General features: G+C 41.3%; 1 protein-coding gene across 1 annotated transcript in view; it reads left to right on the forward strand.

Annotated features, from left to right (window-relative positions):
- The window catches only part of EFCAB5 (EF-hand calcium binding domain 5), a 36,342-nt gene that overhangs the window by 15,299 nt on the left and 1,430 nt on the right, over positions 1-19,613 (forward strand). Inside the window, exons 7-18 of the mRNA XM_040616868.1 lie at positions 4,140-4,239; positions 4,959-5,846; positions 7,746-7,960; positions 9,204-9,360; positions 12,670-12,959; positions 13,771-13,943; positions 14,688-14,916; positions 15,640-15,792; positions 16,996-17,093; positions 17,901-18,154; positions 18,716-18,945; positions 19,147-19,243. Of these exons, the coding sequence (XP_040472802.1) occupies positions 4,140-4,239; positions 4,959-5,846; positions 7,746-7,960; positions 9,204-9,360; positions 12,670-12,959; positions 13,771-13,943; positions 14,688-14,916; positions 15,640-15,792; positions 16,996-17,093; positions 17,901-18,154; positions 18,716-18,945; positions 19,147-19,243 (2,884 nt within the window). The remainder of the gene's footprint in view (positions 1-4,139; positions 4,240-4,958; positions 5,847-7,745; positions 7,961-9,203; positions 9,361-12,669; positions 12,960-13,770; positions 13,944-14,687; positions 14,917-15,639; positions 15,793-16,995; positions 17,094-17,900; positions 18,155-18,715; positions 18,946-19,146; positions 19,244-19,613) is intronic.

Raw genomic sequence — 19,613 nt, forward strand, 5'->3', positions numbered from 1 at the left:
TCTAAACTCTATCTATCAACCTCTGAATACACCTGAATCCCCATTTAAAAAAGCAAAAAAAAAAGCCAGACTTATTAGTAAACTAGAAAATAGTATGAGCTGAAGAATCAGTGGCATAAGCTATTGCTAAAAAACTGGGCTTTAATTCAAAAAGTATGGTATTTGTTTTCAGTAGGCTCAGTTAGTCAGTTGCTGGCTACTACACAGCAAATGGTTGCCATAATCTTACAGTTTTCTCCCCTATTTAAATTACATATTCCATCCAGCACTCCTCTAGTGATGTTTACAGCCTGCCTTCCCAGAATGAACCCATTGCTCCACAATGTCATGCTAATAATGTCATTACCTCTAAGAGAATGGAATTACAGAGCACGTTTCAACACCCATGGTCTGTTTTAGAGAATAGCAGGCACGCTGCTGTTTCAGGGGTGAGGAAAGAAATGTGTCTAGTTCTTAGCTAGAAGACATTTCATTTTCCTGTTCTCTGTCAAGAAGAGCTATGATGGATCCTCCTGGGTAGAATAATATATAAAGCCAACTGCTATCTTTGCCACACATTTTGAAAGGATCCCTTCTTTCCCTTTCATGTTTTGATGTGACTTTCTTCCTATTATTTCTGTGGCAGTAATCACCATCACCATGCTACTATTCCCAGTGGCATCTCAGAGGCAAAGAGCCAAAAATGCTAGCACAACATAACACGAGTGAGCAACTATCAGTACAGGCTCCATCGCTGCCCAGAAAAATATGATCAGAGCACAAACATGGTTGCTGTTTCTAGCCTCCTTGCTCTGCAAATTGAGCTCACTAAACTGTAGAGTGGACCATGCAGTTCTTTTAAACCTGACCTGGTTTCTTTTGTATCGCTCTAATAAGTCCTGCCGTTCTGTACCCACGGGGAAGATAAAAGATGCAAACTAACACAAGGACTTCTACCACCTGAATGTGATCCATTACCTGCAGTACTCATTCTGCAAAGCACAGCAAAGCAGTTGTTTCAGTTCCTAATTTACATTTGTTTGGTAGCAGGCAGTTATTCCAGTCTGCATGGTGAGTGAGGCTGGCTGCCTCAGTGAGTTGCAATTAGGGCCAAGGAGCTGAGAAAGCAGTGTTTTAAATTACAGTCAAATTAGAAGGTACCCACATGATCATTATTATGATTTCAAATGCATGCATCCAGAAGGATGGCAGCTCAGCAAGAACAGTCTGGACTATACAGTGAAGCAGAAACTTTTCAAGACGAGACCAGAACACAATCATTACTCTAATGCCCAAAAAGGCAATAGCTCTGTGAATTTTAAGCTTATTGTCCCTCTGTGCTCATGTATATCAAGTACAGTTTCTTTTATACGTTATAACAGAATTCGTATTAATTTTCAGGGACATTTTAAGCCTGGGATCTTTAAATGTAACTGAATTCAGTCAGTGATTAGTTTTCAAACAAATGAAGTTTTTGAGACACTTCTGATTACCTTTCTCGCAGTACAGCAACAAGTCTGCTTTCTCATGGCCTTTTCTGAGTGTCTGTTCTTCCCATCTTGCTGGCTAACAAGCACATTGTGGTGTTCAAGATACACACACATCACATTTCCAGAAAAACAATCAAACGGTTAAACACTGACCTATCACTGATTAAATGGCAAGCCTGGTTTAGTCTGTGTTGCTAAAGGAATTAATTACTCACAGATCACAGCATATTTCTGAAAACAACTGGGAATCATCACCTGCCAATATCGAGGTGACAAGAAAATTAGGTCAACATGTTTCAAATCTCTAGCCACCAAAGCTGGCACTCGTTAAAAGTGGAGACAAGTTTTGGGTGGTTGGACAAACACAGATGGTCTGCTGTTATTTATAGTGGGTGCTGTACCTGTCCTGCCAACAAGACTGAAGGGCTGATGGGCAGGAATCTTTCAGCAGCCTGCTCAGCCGCACATGAGGTACAAAGATACATGATCTTTCCTAGTAGATAGCACAGCTAGGGATAGGACCTTGCAAACGTTTTCCCTGTTGTAATGCTCCTCTCTTCTACAGACAGCTTTACTGTGATGTGTTCCTCCCAAGGTAAGTAAGTTGTAAGGAAAAGTGGCCTGGAATAACAGGGACCTCTGGGAGAATGGCAAATCTGTATAAATTGCAAATGTTAAAACAAAGTGGAAAATATCCCCCTAATTCATATTCAGTAATTTCTGAAAAGGAATTTACTATTTTTAATGATATATAGCAATAAAAAATTTAATCTAAATTAAAAAAAAACTCTTCTAGAATCTAAATTATCTAAATCCTCCAAGTATATTATTTTAACATGACAAAAAAGTATCTGAATCCCAAACTAGCATTTCTATTTTTTTAGTAATAATTAATTATTTTTTAAATAATACTTCATTCATTGATTTACCTTTCTAATAAAACAAAGTTTTGGATTAGTGCTACCAACTTAAAGGAAACCAGCAGATGACTGTGACAAGTAACAGCTGAGGAAATGTAAAGGGAAAATTAAGTGTGTGTAATGGAAACACTGAATGGAGAATCCAAACACTCCATAGTGATCTGGTAACATCTTCAAAAACATGTTCTCTGTATATCTACTAAATGGATGCAGCACTCATTCTGACATAACTCAACTGAAAAACAAACAACATAAAGAAATGTTTATATGGGAATGTGCCAGATATTTGTATATTAATGTCAAGAAGATGAAGATACCGGAAATCAGGGCCTACATCATATAAGTTTAGGAACAGAATTATGTGATGACATGTGTTCCAAACCTCACAGGTGGCTGAAATTCAACTGTAATTTCCAGTATTTTTTTTTACCAGCAGGAATTAAGTTACCAGAGTCTGAAACACTAAACTGGACTGGACAGCCACTTACATTTCAGTTCTCTAATCCTTTCCTCAGAATTTGCAAAAAGCTTTCAATTCCCTGTAGAGGAAAGGTGTTGCAGTAACAGAAAATGTGATGTATTCACTTAGTTTTCAGCATTAGCCTCCTTGGGAGGCCCTTCACCAGTTCTTGATGCATGTATCTCTGTTGCTTCCAAATCTTCTGTTCCTAAACATTGATGCCATTAATTATGGTTTTAGATTATAAACAACATGGTCATCTTGAGCTCATTTCCAGCAAAGAGCAGCAAACTTCTTCCTTTATTTCTTCAGCCTAAGGGCAGGAGAAGTTCACAAGGAATTAAAAGCTTGGTGAATTTTACATTTTGCAGTTTTTAATCTAAGAGCAAAATGTGGAAAGGAAGTCAGTAGTTCAGATGGAAAGCTACTTGCTACAAATAATGAACTGAAGTAAATCTGTTCTCTGATTAACTACCATATTTCATTAATGGAAGGGAGATTATGAAAGTGGCAGGACAAATAATGACAACAGGAATTCGTCATAAAATGGAAAACTTGTGATCGTTTAGATTTGCTTTACTTTTTAAACTCACAATTTCCTGATTGGAAATGACCCACTTAATTGTCTTTTCCTGGTTTTATTGTCTTTATACACTCACCCTGAGCACCAAGGACTTAATAAACTCTGTGTGCTTTTCTGCTTTGGAACTACTGATACCTCTCTCACCTCTGTGGTCAAATGTGTTACGAATTTTTAAAGGAAATTAGGGAGGTTGTCATAATAGCTCAGATTTTCGGACTAATTATTTTCCAGGCAGTTGCCAATACCTAACACTTCAAAGGAAATGATGGGGCATAAACCCAAACTACAGTGTGCAGTCACTAACATAATACAGCACACCCATAATATGTGAAAATTCTTCCACAGTAGTGTCAGGCAATCAATACTTGTCCTGAAAGTATGAAATGTTGAAGCTTTGATCTTTACATGAAGAACTCCTTTGGCAGAAGTGGCTACAGTCACCTAACTGCAATTTGTCAAGAATATCCGACATACATAATGTACCTGCCAAGTGATACGTATGGGGAGTTCCAGCTAAGCCCAGATAATATTTTTTTGCCTTTATGAAATAAATTCAGTTCTCTGAGATTTGTACTGATGTTCTGGTAATGGCTCAATTTCAGGCACAGGTAGTTCTTAGCTAATGGTGCCTTTGTAGTGCTGCAAATGTTGATGTTAAGTCCCAAGAACCACAGGAAAAAAACAATAATGATGATCTTCTTGTCTAGGTTGGTCTCTTAGATAGACAAAAAATACTTGCCCTGCTGGCAGACTTCTATGACAGAAGCCCGGTGATTGCTAGGAGGGGATTTTGTAACCCAAGACAGTGTAAGTATGTGGGATGTTTTGATTGTGGTTAAAACATTAGAAAGCCACATGAGCTTGTATAGTTAATACATGTCTTATAAGTGTTACCAGAAGCGAAAAGAGCCTAAAAAAGAACCCAAATGATTAATGTGACCTATACGCCATCATTTGCAAACATGTTTTGCAAACTGTGACGCAATGTTTAGAAATACTTCAGAATCCAAAACTTTTCCTTCCTACAAAATTGTGAAGTACTTTTTGGAAGTAGAATTAAAGAAAAACTACTTTTCCTGAAACAATTGTTCTTTCTTACTGGGCAACATTATAAGTTAATTTTGTGTTTACACTAAAATTTCTCCAGGAACATGGAAAGATAAAGAAAAAACACAGAGAACTATCTACATGAAAGTAATAATTTTTTATATTGGACATTAATTAATTGCTAAGATCAAATGCAAGACAAATTACAGCCTTCCTTCTTAGTATGGAGAATTATGAAACCAATAATTATTTCAAAAGAAATATGGTGTAATACACAACAACAAGTGCAGTTCTCTGCAGGCAAAGACATTATTCTGAAGTTTTGTGTTTCTGAGATGCGTGTTTGCAGAAGGCACCTTCTGATAGTCTGTATTTGCTTGGAATACCTTTTTTCTTTTTCTTTAAGTTTTCTTATGCAATGCTAAAGAACATAAAACCCATGCAAACTATCAACTTATTGACAATTTTTTCTATTTTAGGGCCAATAATTGAACTGCAAGAGATTGAGCCTGCAGATTTATGGGGAGGCCTTGATGACCCGGAAGTTTGTGAGGAACTCAGTGTAAAGTTAGTCTTGTCTCAAACAGGAATTTCTGGGGGAGAGATTTTGGCATATGAACCTGTAGGTGATAATAGACAAGGCACAAATAGAATAAGAACTAGTAGCAGAGAAGATCTTTTTGAACAAATGGGCATGACTGAAGCTGAGACTGGAAGAATTTCTAAGGAAGAAAACCAAGCACCAGAATCAAGTGATGCTGAAGTGAGAAAGGAATGTGAGGATGCTGTGTCAGCAGTGAAAAGTACTGATTTTGAATCTAGTGATTTGGATGGAGATACCGTACATAGTGAGAAATCCAGTTTCCATGAAGACACCAAACCTGAGAGGGAAACTGAGTCTGCAAGTGCAGACAGGCAGAAGGAAGCTTTGCCAGGATCAGCCTCTACTGGGTACAGTCTCAGTAGAGATGGAGAACCTGGATCTGAAAAACAGGTGGAAGAAGAGGAATTTAGCTTGGGTAGAAAGCCTGATACAGAAACAAATAGGGAAGAAGATTCTCATATCTCGGACAGAGAACCTGGCTCAGAAGGGCAAGTTAGTCAGGTGGAGGACAAGCTGATTACAGAAACAACCAACACAATTTCAGGACCAACACCTGAAGCTACATCCATGACCTCAGCAGACAGAGCTGTGGCAGACATGGATGTCATTGATTCAAAACAGGATGCTCCACTTGCAGAGGTTGTAAAAGAAACTCCTGCAGGAGAAGAGAGTTTTTCTAGGCAGCGTGGCAGCCAGTTTGGCCAACAGACAAGCTCAGAGACGAGACTGCAGGATGAGGACCTTCTGCCAGACCAGGGCAAAGGTAAAGCATTCCCCTTCATTCTGGCAGACCTGAATCTTTTGCAATGTATAAATTTGGACTGGTTTAACTATAGGTGTGGTTTTAATCCATTCCAAAATTACTGAAAGCATGTGAGTGATTTCTGAATACACAAGACCATAAGCTTTGATATCTTCTTAGCATGGTGTCTTCCGCCAAGTTTTCAGTGTGCTCCTCTCACAGGACAGCAGGTGAGTCACTTTGCTGGTGATCTGTATTCAAAGCACTGAGCAGGCACTTTAATTCAAGCAGGCACTTTCTGAAGCAGCAGCATTTTTATAATAAGGAGAAACTTTTATGTTCTGTTTCACTCTGTAATATTAGTATATAAGACAGGAGCCTGAGCACGTTAAATCTAAAAATTACTTTTAATCATTTTTAGACTGTGATTGCCTATAGGGAGACACAGTATGAGATCAAATAGCAGGAACCTTTTATTTTAATCTCCTACTGTGATTCAAAAGGACTATCATACGTTTTAATTGTGTACAAAGGCCCTTGTTCTAGGAAGGCTGTGGTCAGGCAACTGTGTGCTTTGCAAGAGGTACTTGCTTAATCATACCAGAAGGACCAACTTCTTCCTTTCTAGTGCTCTGTGAATACACTCTTCTCACAGTAAGAACTGGTTCAGAGCAGTCTAGTGACAGACTTATTACATAAAGGGCTGTAAAACTGATGGTACAGCCCACTGGTACCTACAGCTTTCTGTGGTTAACTCCCAGTACACAGCACTAACCTGTCATTCAGCCAGGCCCTGGGTGTGCATCCTGCATTGTTTGGGGCATGTACTACTTCACTCCTCAGAGCAGATTCTCACCCTGTTCTCCCAGAAACAATGGTGTGGTGGTACGATACTCTTTGAGAGAAAGGTGAATGGAAGCAAGAAGTCTGAATATAATTTTGAACCGATCTTGGAAAAGATTTATCTTATTACTCTTGCTAAATGGATGTTTGTAGCTATGCTTAAGAAATGGAACATTCATCAGGTGAATTGCAGGAAGCAGTATTTCCAGACAGTAAAAATAAATAGCTACTGATAACAAGGATAACTCCAGAGACACAGAGGTAGATTTTACATATTAATCAGCAGGGTGCTTAGACTAGTAAGCTCTCATTTACAGAAGATTTCTTTTTAAAATTGCAGGTCCAGGACGCTCAGACAGACAGGATTCTCCAGCTGAAGCTAGCCAGGAATTTGAAGTGCCATGGCCAAGTGATGGCTCTTTTCATCTGCTTCAGAAACTATTGCTTGGATATATGTTTATAAAAGCTTTTAGAAAAGCTATCTTGTGTCTTTTTTAAAAGCTTACATGATTACAAGATATATTTTATCTCTCATCAGGTGACCTTCTGACTGGTGACCTAAGTTGCAGTTATAGCAGCTATGCAGAGAGAATTCCAGAGGACTGGAAGTGTGAGAATACTAGATTTCCAGGTAGCTGGTCATAAAGCTGTGTGTTCACTTGGGCACATAGTGGCTGGTGGTGTCTGCAGACGTGCCAGTACTGCTGAGAGCTGAACGTTTTGGCAAGAATACAAACGCTACCTCCCCAAGCTGACTTCGATAAGAGCAATGTAGTCTTTGTCTCAGAAGGCCACTTGCTGTGTAACAGTAATTTCAGCTCACCTGTGAGCTGATTCAGTGATTTGACCTGGTTGTATGATAGCATCCATGCTACACTGGAGCATAAATCTGAAGAGATTCTATTAGAAAAGTATAAACAGATTAAGGCCTTTAGTCAGCATGGAGTCAGTCCATATTCAGCCATAATTTCATTGGATAGGAAGTGCAGAATTCAGGACTGTGTTGATACCTGCCACGTGGCTGGCTTTAGGGTAGTTTTTGGCTTCCTGTGACGCACTGTGCTTTCTGCCTTTCAGACTTACATCCCATCATGGCAGAGATTCAGAACCGCTGGGCTTCTCATACTAGGAGTGCCTTTGATGAAAGCTGCCTCAACCTGCCACAGTTTGTACAGCTCATGGAAACATTTGTTGGTGAAGACATTTCTCTACCTACTGTGAAGACGCTTATTGCATTTATCAAAGAAGAATACAAACAGACAGAAGAGGAAAAAATGGAACAACTAGAAAAAGTAAATATTGATAAGTTCTGCTGACACCGTGTCCAAACAAAAAACAATTAAATGCCTACAGACACTTACAAAGTCAACTTGTAATCTCATGCTGGCAGAGATATTCACTCACAGCCTTGCATTCTCTATTTCTTCAAGAGACCTTTTGCCCCTTTGTTTTCATACAGATCCTCCCTCCCTAGCCCTTAGCTCTAGAGGTGATGACAGACTCATCCTGTAAGAGGTTGTCTGTTCTAGAGTAGGACTTGGTGAGACAGCAGGTTGATAGTTAATTGTGAAAGAGCTCAAAACATTCCATTCTGCTTATTCACCTTTATAAAAGCCAAGAACCTGATCTCTGACCTACTGCACTGGCATGTACATATGAGGTTCTAGATGTTTTGGGGAGGATTTTATAACAAATATGTTTGGGTTTGCTATGTGCATGGCTGTATGTGAATGTGGACATGCTTTTTTGTGTTTAAGTTACAAAGTGCTCTTGCCATGCATTGAAAAAATATATTCCCCTTCAGCAATACCATCATGCACAGCATAAGGGTGCCCCATACCACTTCAGAGTACAGATGTATTTTGTGGTGGGTCTGTCCACAGTAGCCACTCTAGCTGCATTTTCCTCAGAGCTCTTTCTAGTTTCCCTCTGTGCCGCTGACCTAATTTGGGTGAGATATTGGATCTGACGGCTCTACTGTCCTCACACTGAACACAACACACACACTGGCAGTATTTTGGCCTTGGAGAGAATTCCACTCCAGCCATTTATCACTGTATGCTGTGCAAAGACTGGGTTTAAAGGACAAATTCTATATGCATTTGCTTGGAGCCCACACTCTTCAGGGCAGCACCAGCAAAGTCACAATATATGGAAATGCAAACTGTCACATCTTTGGGTGTTACTAACAAGGCTGTGATTAGTTCTTGCTAGGAAGACATTTGTACTCTGGGAAACTTGCACTTACCTGAATTGATCTCACCTTAGATCCAAGCTTCATTGTTCACAGTGAAATAACACTGCAGTGCTGATTCTTCCTGGTAAAACTGAACTGTTGGCTGTGGTTAGTGTTTCCAGTTATCTGTCTCCCAGGTTTAATGATTCCTCTCCAGGTCCGAGCTGTGTATGTTTGTATTTGGCCTGGCCTATAGGAATTACATGACTGGCATGCCACTGTAGTTTCCATACTTTACGTGTAGACACTGAGCATTAATGTCCAGGAGTTAACAAAGACTGGCTGTTCCTCTGTTGTAGGTTCACCACATTTCTCACATGGCCCAACGGAAGTTGCTTTTGGAGGCACTTTTTGAAAAGTGGGACAACAATGCATCTGGGTTTCTGGACCTGGAGGAGGTGGATGCTGTTCTAAGCACATTCAAGGAAGGGATGGAAAAAGAGGCCTTGAGGAAGGGTAAGGAGACAGCTCTGCTCTGAGACAACACAGTAGGCCTTGAACCATCCAACAGCAGTGCTGATGAAGTTGTTGGCAAGCACCAGTCTCTTTTGTTTTTGTGAGCAGTTGTAAGCATACATGGTATAATGTATAAAATGAACAGTTATCCAGACCTACTTGTTAATGCATAGCTCCATCCCCTCCTCCTGTGCAAGACTCCTCTGTGACAGAAGCCCAGTCAGAGATATGGCCCAATGCTTTCATGATACTGTGATGTGCTGAAAAATCATTTCAGCTGTAACATGCAATGTATACTTGTGATATGGCAGTGAAAAACTTGCATAAAGCCTGAGGACATGGTTAACCTGAGGACATTGTTGCCCTTTTAGTCTAGCCCATCTGTGTTATCCAGCTATTTTTAATAGATCCATTTTACTGTGCTATCTGCAGGAACGTATTTCATAGGAGAGAACAACAGCTTTCCTTATGGGTCTCAAATAGCCTTCAGTAATCCACACTGTTTTGCAGTTCTCATGAATTAGATAGAAACTTTGAGTCTCACTTCTCTGTTGGTTCCTTTCTATGAACAAACTTAGCAAATTTGGTCACTGACAGAATAGACTTGGGTTAGACAGAAGTGCTGCAGGTTCACCTGGACCTGTCTGGCAGCCTTATGCATATGAACATGTGGGCCTTAGGTGGTCTGAAATACTCCATTAGCAATTAAGAACATGTCTACATATGTGCTTGAGTGGAGAGGTTTATTCATCTCTATGTTCATCTTACTGTTGCTTGTTCTGCCCCACATTACTAAAAATGGCTCATTTTGGCAACCACCAAAATCTCTTTATCCTTTAGCTCGCTTGAGGCAGCTGGTAGGGTGGGGAGAGCACCAGCATGCTACTGTTAATAGTCTCCAGGCTGTACAGCCACAGAAGAAACTGGCAGTTAACAGCTCTCTTGTATTCAAGGCATGCCAGAACACACTACAGAAATATGGAAGGACATAGTCCCTTCCGTGAAGAGCTCATAAACTAAAGGACAAATAAATAGAAAGAGAGCATAGCAAAATCTATACCACCTACAAGCGACATAAAACTATTTCTAGTAGCTCCAACCTAATCTCTCAAAGACATTATGGAACAAACAGGTTTGGAGGAAGAGTTCACAGACATTGCACTGCTCCTGGATGAAAACACAGGGTGAAAAGTGGGTAGAATTATTTGATTTTCATTGTAAGGGAAAAGTGTAACATTAACGATATAATGGGGAAAACTAATTCATTATGCTGTGGCTCAGTAATGAAGGAACTGATCATGACCTTTTCAACTTCATGTGTATTTCTTTCTTCATCTCTTTCTTCAAAGAGAGGAGAAAGTGGAAGTGAAGATCCAAACTTTTATACCATCAAAAAGTTCTCCATTCTAGTTCTGTCAGGAAGTCAGAAATGAAATTAAAAACCACTGAACATTGGTTAGATGATGGGCAGGGTAAGACAGCATTAACGGTCAGCTCCACCATGGTCAGGGCCAGTTAGTATTGCTACTTCTACAGCTAAAACTTGTGGTAAAAGGCCCCCTGACTTCCATGGGGGAAGGAGGAGGCTCTCAGCTCCCATAAACATCCCTATCTTGGATGCCCTGGGAGGCAATTGAGGCAGCTCCCTGCCTGTTCCTCTGCATCATTAATCAAAGCATTTTCTATTACACTGTTCCATATAGCCCACTGTATGTATTGATCACAAAATACTCTCGGTTTAACAGTAAAGTCGCACTTCTACCTATATATCTTTGCTTGCTTAGTTTGCTCCTCAGAAGTGGCTTGATGAATCGCACTCTTTCCTTCTTCGGGCCCAACGGGATTTGAAATCAGGATGCAGAAAAAAATGAAAGTGTTAGTCGTTGCAGTGCTCAGGGGAGGCACTGCCAGGAGCGAGAGCAGGCAAGCACAGCTTGGGCAGAGCACCCGATGAATCCCGGGTTTCCAAAGCCGGGAAGCTGCCTGCAACTTCCAAAGGCTGTGCAAGAGCACCCCCGTGAGCCCAGCGCTCTGGTGGGGGGCTTGGAAGAACTGGCACGGGGGTTAAACAGCTCTGTTAGGCTGGCTCCTGGTTTAAGTAACATCTGAATAGAAAGCGGTGGGGAAAATCTATGTTTTCATTGAATTACAAGTCTGAAACGAGTCCCATTTTTCTTCAGGACCTCTGGGCAAACTGGAAGTTTGTGAACTAGAGTGAGTCGGCACAGGAAAGCAATTCTTAAGAATCATTTGACCCTTGTGGCATTCCTCTTACCCCCTTACTCCAAGCAACAGGAAACTGTGCCAGTCCTTTCTACTTCATCTCATTTGGGCCGGCTCAGCTGCAATCCCTGGGACGTGAAAAAGGGGATGGAGGCATGGCTCCGCTCCCTGGCCTTGTGCAAGACGGGAAGGAGCAGCCTCTGTGCATTCATCTTTACGTCTTCGCTCCCCTGGGAGCTAACAGGCAACACTTCACTGTTTTAGATGTTTCTCATATTAATTTATTCTTCTAAACAATGTATTTCTTATAAAAACTCCCTTGCTCCTTTTGCTCCCCATCTATATCTCTTGGTGCAGTACAGGTGATGCCAGAGCACCGTTGTCCTGTCCTCTCTGTGACTTCAACAGAGCTTTCATTTTCTTTGCTCTCTGTCTATAACATTTAGCACAATACAGATGTTATTTCAGTAATTCATCAAAGGCACTTAAAGAAGGATAATTAAGAATGCTAGTAACTTTGGAGGGCCTCAAAAGAAAAAAATAATGTCTGCAAGTATGGTATATATAATGGAAAATCAAAGAATATAAGTGATCTCTGAAATCATCTGTAGACCCTGGCCTTCACATTTTTAATGGGAGTGATGAGTAGTTTATCTGTAAGGTCTCAGCTATATTACTGTACACAGGATGCCTACCTGGAGCCCAGTCCCACCAGCCCCTCAAGTATCCACAAAATTTGGTTCTGATGTGGAAACACCTCTAATTTTTGATAACTCCAAGCAGCTTTCCTATTTTCCATTGATCTTTGTTGCAGAGGTACAAAAGGGCACAGGAGCAATGCTGGGCAGTTTTCTTTCTCAGGAGGTGAGAAAGCAGGAGGAAAAGGTACATCCAGTGTGGAAGCTGGAGATTACTTGTCATGATGACAACTTCCATTTAGGAGACAGCTGGAAGAAACCCAGAATGACAGACTGGAGCACTCCACCCAAAGCCAGTTTAGGGCTTGATTCATATTTTGCACAGGAAAAAGCAGAACTTATTATTCAAATAGACTGTCTCTGTCTTATTTTCTGTTTCTTCCACTAGCAAAGAAACACCTTTGCTCCCGTTACCCACAGCTCAGTAGAGTGGGGAAGCTATCCCCAAGGGCATTCCAGACTTTCCTTGAGTTAGTTGCTTCTGAGTTTACTGGCAATGAGGATGAAGCTATTGACAACTTGGTGGAATTTCTGACCACAAGCGTGGAGCGAAGTCGCATGGAGTACTTGCGGAGTTTAACCAGGAGGAAATGGCTGCACAATATCCAGCAAGCAGCTGAGACCAGCGGAGCGAGCATGGAACCCGTTTACAAAGCCGTGTTTAAGGCCCTCTCCCAGGTACGCATCCCAGGGAGCACGAGCGTCATTTGTGTTGGGATTGTGACACTGACTTCAGACCCTGGTGCGTGTGAGTGGAACTGGCATGGGAGGCTGGTCTGAGGCTGGTTTCTCTGTGCACTTGGCTGATGTTCAGGAGAGCCCATGGTTGTGCACAGAAAGAGTCATAAGTCAGATCTGTGAGACAAGAATTCCTGTCCATGCTCTACCACTACAAAATGCAGGGATACTTATGTCTTACTTTTGAAAAAGCTGACTCGGATCGAGCCTGGAAATCCATAGTTATAGTTTTGGAGCTTCTGCAATGAAACACACCAGAGTCGGTTTGGAGATAGTTGCATTTTTAACTTGCAGCTGCAACTTTAGATGTTTGTCCTCACCATTAAAGCATTCCTCAAAGCCAAACTTCTCTGATGGTAGCTGAAGTGTTTTTACAATATTGTGTAGGTTTGTAAATGTAGCAGCTCTGGCACTTGTCTGATTTTTCCTAAGGAATCCCTCATTGGGGAAGAAATCCATAGGACTTTTGCTTAGGCGCAGATTGTAATAAGGGATTATTTTTATATGAACTTCTCCCCATTAGCAGCAGGAAAAAAGAAATCCATTTTCTTTGCCAGCCAAAATACCAAGTGTTTTGTACCGGTCAGAGACAATCATAGCATAGACACATACATGTCATGCAGCTGGTGTGTGACACGCAAAATCAGTGACCGAGAACAGCATCTCAGCAAAAAATGAGACAAGTGCTAAGTACATGAAATAAGTGTAATGGGTAATGTACATAATGTAATGGGAAACATGTGGTTGCTAGGATGCAGAAGCCCATGGGGATAACAAGAAGATCAGTGCATATATTGCCCTTTTGGAAGAGAACCAGCTCTCACCAGGGCATGGGCAGTTTCTGCTACGCTATGTGGCATGTACCGCAGATGATGCTCCATATGTTCTAAACCAGACACTTTACAAAGACATGAAAGGAGTAAGGTAGGAAAAGCTGCAAATGACTGTTCCTTTTTCTCAAAAATATTTGGAATGTAGGGGTACCGGGCAGTGTTTGGGGGGCACTGGAAAGAGAGGTTGATAGAGTACTCCAGAGAGGAAATCCCCTCAGGGACTGTTGTGGAATAATTCATTATCATATACATGCCGTTATACTCTGCACGGTCTGCTTAGAACTGCTCTTTTTGGGATTTCACTACTTTCCTTGGGGAAATTAGCTCACACTCTAATAAACCTCATTCTTTAGCAAATGTCTGTTGCATTGGGCCTACATTTCCTTCTTTAAAAATTAATGCCTTTATACCAGTTGACATCCACAGGATATTTTTCGAGAACAATGCCTTTCCTTCCCTAGTGTATACACTATAAACAGCTTTCATGCCTCTTTACTTCTCATTTCCAAAAGCTAGACACACTTGTCTCTTTCTTTAAACATCGCTTTTTCTAACCTATTAAATGTAACTGCTGCTTGCTTCTGTATTCCTTTTCATTACATTCATTAGTTTATGTTTTTTAAATGTCCCAAGGATGAAAAGTGCCTTATTTATTACCACTGTCTTTGGGATGCAAGTGGTAAATGTGGTATTTCTGGGTGTGGTCAAAGTAAGGAGCTAACACCTTCCTTCTCCAATGCCAAAAAGCAGGGAGAGATCAAAGCTGCAGTATTTATTGTTTTGCTAAAAGATTTCTGCTACTCTTAACAAACCTCCTCATAAGTTTATTTTTCAGCTTTGCAGCTGTTGAAGAGGGAAAGCCAATCCATGTTCCAAGAGTTCAGCTCCACGGAAATATCCACTTCTGGAACTATGACTGCCCAGTGGAGGAAAGAAAAGGTTCATTTCTGGTACTGCCATTGCACGATGCTCGCTGGAGAGCCTTTGGCATTCTAGGACTTGACACTCTTCGGGACCAGTGTGAGAAAACCATCTTTCTGACCCATGAGATCAGTTTCTATCAGGTGGGCACCACCACAAAGCAATTTGTTAGACCATTCTTCAAACAACTGTGTAGGGACAGTGTGAATTTTATGTGTTTAGTTTCAGTAATTGCAAGATGTACAACTAAGATAACAACCGTGGGTCCCTTTCTACTGTATATGGTGCAAGTGGTGTGAGCATAACACTTTATCAATATCTTACCGATTAGCATCTTATCTGTAATTGATTATGAGGTATCACTTCATCAATAATTTAAGCTACTCCTGACTAGTAAATTAATCGCACTTTTGTGCAAAGCCCAAAGATAGTAGCTTTTATTTCCTGAAGCTCTGAACCTCATGTTTGTGTTTGTTTCCATAAAGTGGCTTGAAACCTTCTTTTTCATATGATGGAATAATTATAAGCCACAGCAGTCTGGGATTTCTTTGGGATGCTCTTTAGGATCAGCCTCATTGTGGATGCACCATGTGGGCAGCAGGGAGCGCAGCAAGCCAACATTACCAGGCAATTTGGCAACATCCACTGAGGAGCAACTTTGTCAGGTTCAGGACTCGGGTACTCTGGAGCTTTAGAGCATTATTTGATAAGGGATGTTTCACAGGCACTTTTCAGTTTTAGAAGTTCTGATTAACGTAATTTGTTCCAACCATTTTGCTTCATTTTGCTGCACAAACCTTTCCCCAGCTTTTTTCCCCAAATAGTACAGAACTGTCCAGCTTATTTGAAGGATTCTGCTTTCACAGGGAGTTTCTCACGCATTCAGCAAAGCCTACCACCATATCCACACACTGGAAAATGTTCTACAGATGACTGTTACTGCTCTGGACTGGTTGTATCCCAGGGCTCCCAGCATCCACAATGTCATTATGTACCTGGTGGAGCCTGGCAAAGACAAGGTACGCAGATCACTGCACTGAAAAGCCTGTAAGCCAGGGGCTGAAACGCTTCTCTAGTGAGGACCTGCCATTTGTAGCTGCCTGTGATTTCCCAGTGGTTTTATCATAAAAACTGGGGTTTGCCTGAGATTCTTGTGCATGCCTGTGCAACAAAAGGGCTACAAAGGTAAAAAGAGAAGTTTTCTTGTCTAACGGAAGCCAGTCTTCATTCTTTTCATCCTCCCGTGTAACACAATCCAAGAACACTGCTACTATACCCCCTTGTCCATGGGAAAGGGAATATTCTCCTGCTTCAATGCTCACAGCTGCATAGCAATGAATAGAGCAAAACCCCACACCTATCCATCCATCCATCCATCTGTAGCTTTGCTGTCTGGGACCTCCGCAGAGGGAGATGCTCTTCTGTGGAAATTCTGTGAATGTCAAAATTATGGTATTTTATAGGAAAAAAAGAATGCCCTAGCTAATGTATTAGCTCTTCATTCTGAACTAATGTCAGCAGCCAAGACATAAACACAACTCAGGAAGTGGCTGCTTTCCAATTAGCTAGGCTGTAAAGGCAGCTCCCTCCCTGCGGATCATATTCCAGTTGTTCAGCAGGCACTCAGGCCCTGGGAAGCTTGTCACTTCATGTACAAGTGAGTTAAGAAGATGAAAAGGGTATGCAATATTTAGGACTGATCCTGTGTCATCACAAAGTCTGTATGACATCTGCTGTAGCCATAATTCAGCTGCTTCCTCTGATAAGCATGGTTTATGTTGGCAGCTTTCTGTTGCCGTTCCAGGCTCTGCACTGTTCCCTTGTTAGCTGCCTGACAGCCAGGTCATTTGCTCCCCTCTGTGCTTTCCATGTGTCCAAGTACACCAACCAAACGTGACATGAGAAAGGGGATTGCAGGAGGATGGGAAAAAGAAGGGACACCTCTTCTTGGCTTGTGGCTGTTCCTCAGTGTGCAGCCTGCGGGTGGATTAAACTGTCTGGCTGAGGGAGGTCCAGGGCACATTCTTCATGCATCTTGAGCAACACGCTCTGGGAATAAAACCAAGCACTGTTGGGAGATGTCTTTAAACCATCCCATTGCCCTTGAACGTACATAGGAGTTTCCTTTAAGAAATAAACAATTCCCTCCCTCTCCAAGCTTCCAAATGGCTGTTCCTTTCTCGGATGCAGCTAAACCTCCCTTTTCTCTCCAGCAGATACAGGACTATGCTCTGCGCAAAATTATTACTATGGATAATACAGGACAAAAAGAAATTCATAGCTCTCCTGTTCTTCTCCTCAGAAAAGAAAACTTCTTAAGGTAGGCTCCAGCACCTGCAGTCGAACTAGGTGACCCCAGCCTGCACCAGGCATGTCCACGTTACATAAAGCCCATGGTAATGCAGCCCTGCAAGAGTGTCTGGCTGTAGCGCTGCTCTCACTATCAAGGCTTCTGGTGCATATGCATGTGATGCTGAATTATGAAGGGGTGAGCAGTATGTTCTCTTTGAGTTTAGGCCTGCAAAAACTTAAATTCCAACTTAATGCTTACCAGCTGAGCTGCCCAGCAAGCTCTACATCTGCTGTGAAAGGTCTGCAGGATTAGAGCCTACACTGAACCATTTTACTCTTTAGAATAATTTGTCTTTTTTCCTGGCCATATTAGTCTCATCTCCTTCAATGATCAGTTTCCTTCCACTGCCAAGATCCTCACAGACTTGTCCTTTAAGGATATCATCCTTGTTGTCAGAGCTGGTTGAACAGCCACTTGCTGTTCCAGCAGATGTTTTTACTTCTTATAAAACTCTGTAGAACAAATGTCAATGCGGTTATAAACAGGAAACTGTTTTTAAAGCAAGGTTTGTTAAATTCTTATGATTTTCAGTAATTGCCTTGGCTAGGCAATATTTTGTTCCACAATGCTATTTTCTCCTTTTTGTATAAGGCTTGAATGATACTTAAAGCTCTGTGTATTTTGGTTTAAGGAATTTAACAATGGTTTAGTAGTGTAATACCTTTGTTTTAACAAGAGATGAATGGCATCTTACTAAAATATGCTAAATAAATTACCAAAAGAAACCAGAATGGTAACATCTAGTGCATTTTCTTCTCTCTATTCTTATTTCAGAGATTACCTGTTTAAGTGCATAGACAGTTCAGAGGTCATTCGCACTTCTGTCTATGGCGAATACCACATTGCAGCAGCTCTCCACGACCTGTCAGGGCAAGCTCTTGGCCTATTTGACATCAGCATCAGACACCAGCAGAAATTACCACCTCATGAACACAAAGACCTGCAGAAAATGCTAAAGATGGCCCAAGCTGCCTGCTCTGAGATACTGAAGATGTCTTTAGAGGAAACAGAACCAACCTATGTACTGGGTATTGTGCATACAGAGCCAAAATAGGGGGGTTTTAGGGGTGAAATTAGGAATCTTGTCTAAATAATTGTTCCTACAAGCATGGAAAGACACATACAAACCTTTGGTACACATGAACTATTCCTGGGAAAGCCAAAGTCCTCAGCAGAGTGCAGTTAAACAGAATGTTTACATTTTGACTCTGTTTTGACTCTGGTGTTTTGTGCCCAAGTCCCACTGATATCAAAGTGCTTTGTTGCCTTCAGGGATCTAGCATGTCCTCCTCAGAACTGCCCCAACAGAGAGCAAAAGAATTCGAATCTCACAGTTAGCAGAATTACCTGCATGCCTGAACCCTTTGTAGTCTCAGGACCTCTGCTTGCCCCTAAGGCGAGTTTTGTCTCCTTCTCAAGCACGTACCTCTTTTTAAAGTTTTGTAGAATACTTGGGCTGTATACAAATCGATCAGTCAAGGAGACAAAGAGTTAATCATAAAGAGGGCAGAGCCTTTCAGTCAGTAACATAAGACTTGAGTAGCAGGTGTTTCTGAGCAGCTTCTTGCAAGGTTTGCTTTTGTTTCCAGGGTCAGAACATGTGGCAAATTTGAGGCATGCGGGGATTCTGTTCCACCAGTTCATGCTGCAGGACCTGCGCAAGTGTGTCCAGAAACTCAATGCCCAGAGCTTTGCTGAAATAAAGAGCTATGCAGAACCACCGGCTGTGGTACATAACATAGTTAAGGCTGTGCTGTTGCTTTTCCATCCAAACTGGAAGGGCTCAGAGGAGATGGAGAACTGGAGTCAGTGTAAACTGGTGAGACTTCAAAATGTTGAGACTGTTTTCTGTTCTTCCTCCCCCAGAAAGATACAGTGGAATTTGACAAGAGTGAATTGGCAGTGAAATAATTCATTGCCTACAGATTTCCTATATCCTTGTCCTTAGCCATCTTTAATTCTGTAACCCACTCTTAAGTTTTGCACCACCACCTGATTCTTTTTCTTCTCTGCATTGCAGAAACTTGATGACAATTTGATTCAGGAGATTTATTGCTTTGATCCAACTGCTGCATCTGTGCAAGATCAAGCAGACCTGCTGCTAGACTGCATTACTGGTAAATATCAGAAACGAATTCTGAGATTACCAAGACACACCTTAGCAATGAAACAGTGTCAGTGGCAACCTTCAGCTGAGTGCTTTTAGGGCCCTTATTTTAGAAATTAACTTCCATTTGCAATAGATTAAACAACAGATAAAGGGTCCTAAATATCTGCAGTCTTTTTTGGTCAGTAAAAGTCAACCTTTTAAATTTAGAATCAAAATTCCCTGCCTTAAGGGGAGCAGATCAGCTGTGAAGCCTACCAGAACAAGCTACCTTATTGTAAACCTCCAGATAAATGTATCAAGAATTATGGTTCTTTTTGCAAGTAATATGTAAAGATATATTAAGAATGATGGCTCTTTTGGCAAGTAAATTTACTTCA

Source organism: Falco naumanni, chromosome 1, assembly GCF_017639655.2.
Source record: "Falco naumanni isolate bFalNau1 chromosome 1, bFalNau1.pat, whole genome shotgun sequence".
Taxonomy (NCBI): domain Eukaryota; kingdom Metazoa; phylum Chordata; class Aves; order Falconiformes; family Falconidae; genus Falco; species Falco naumanni.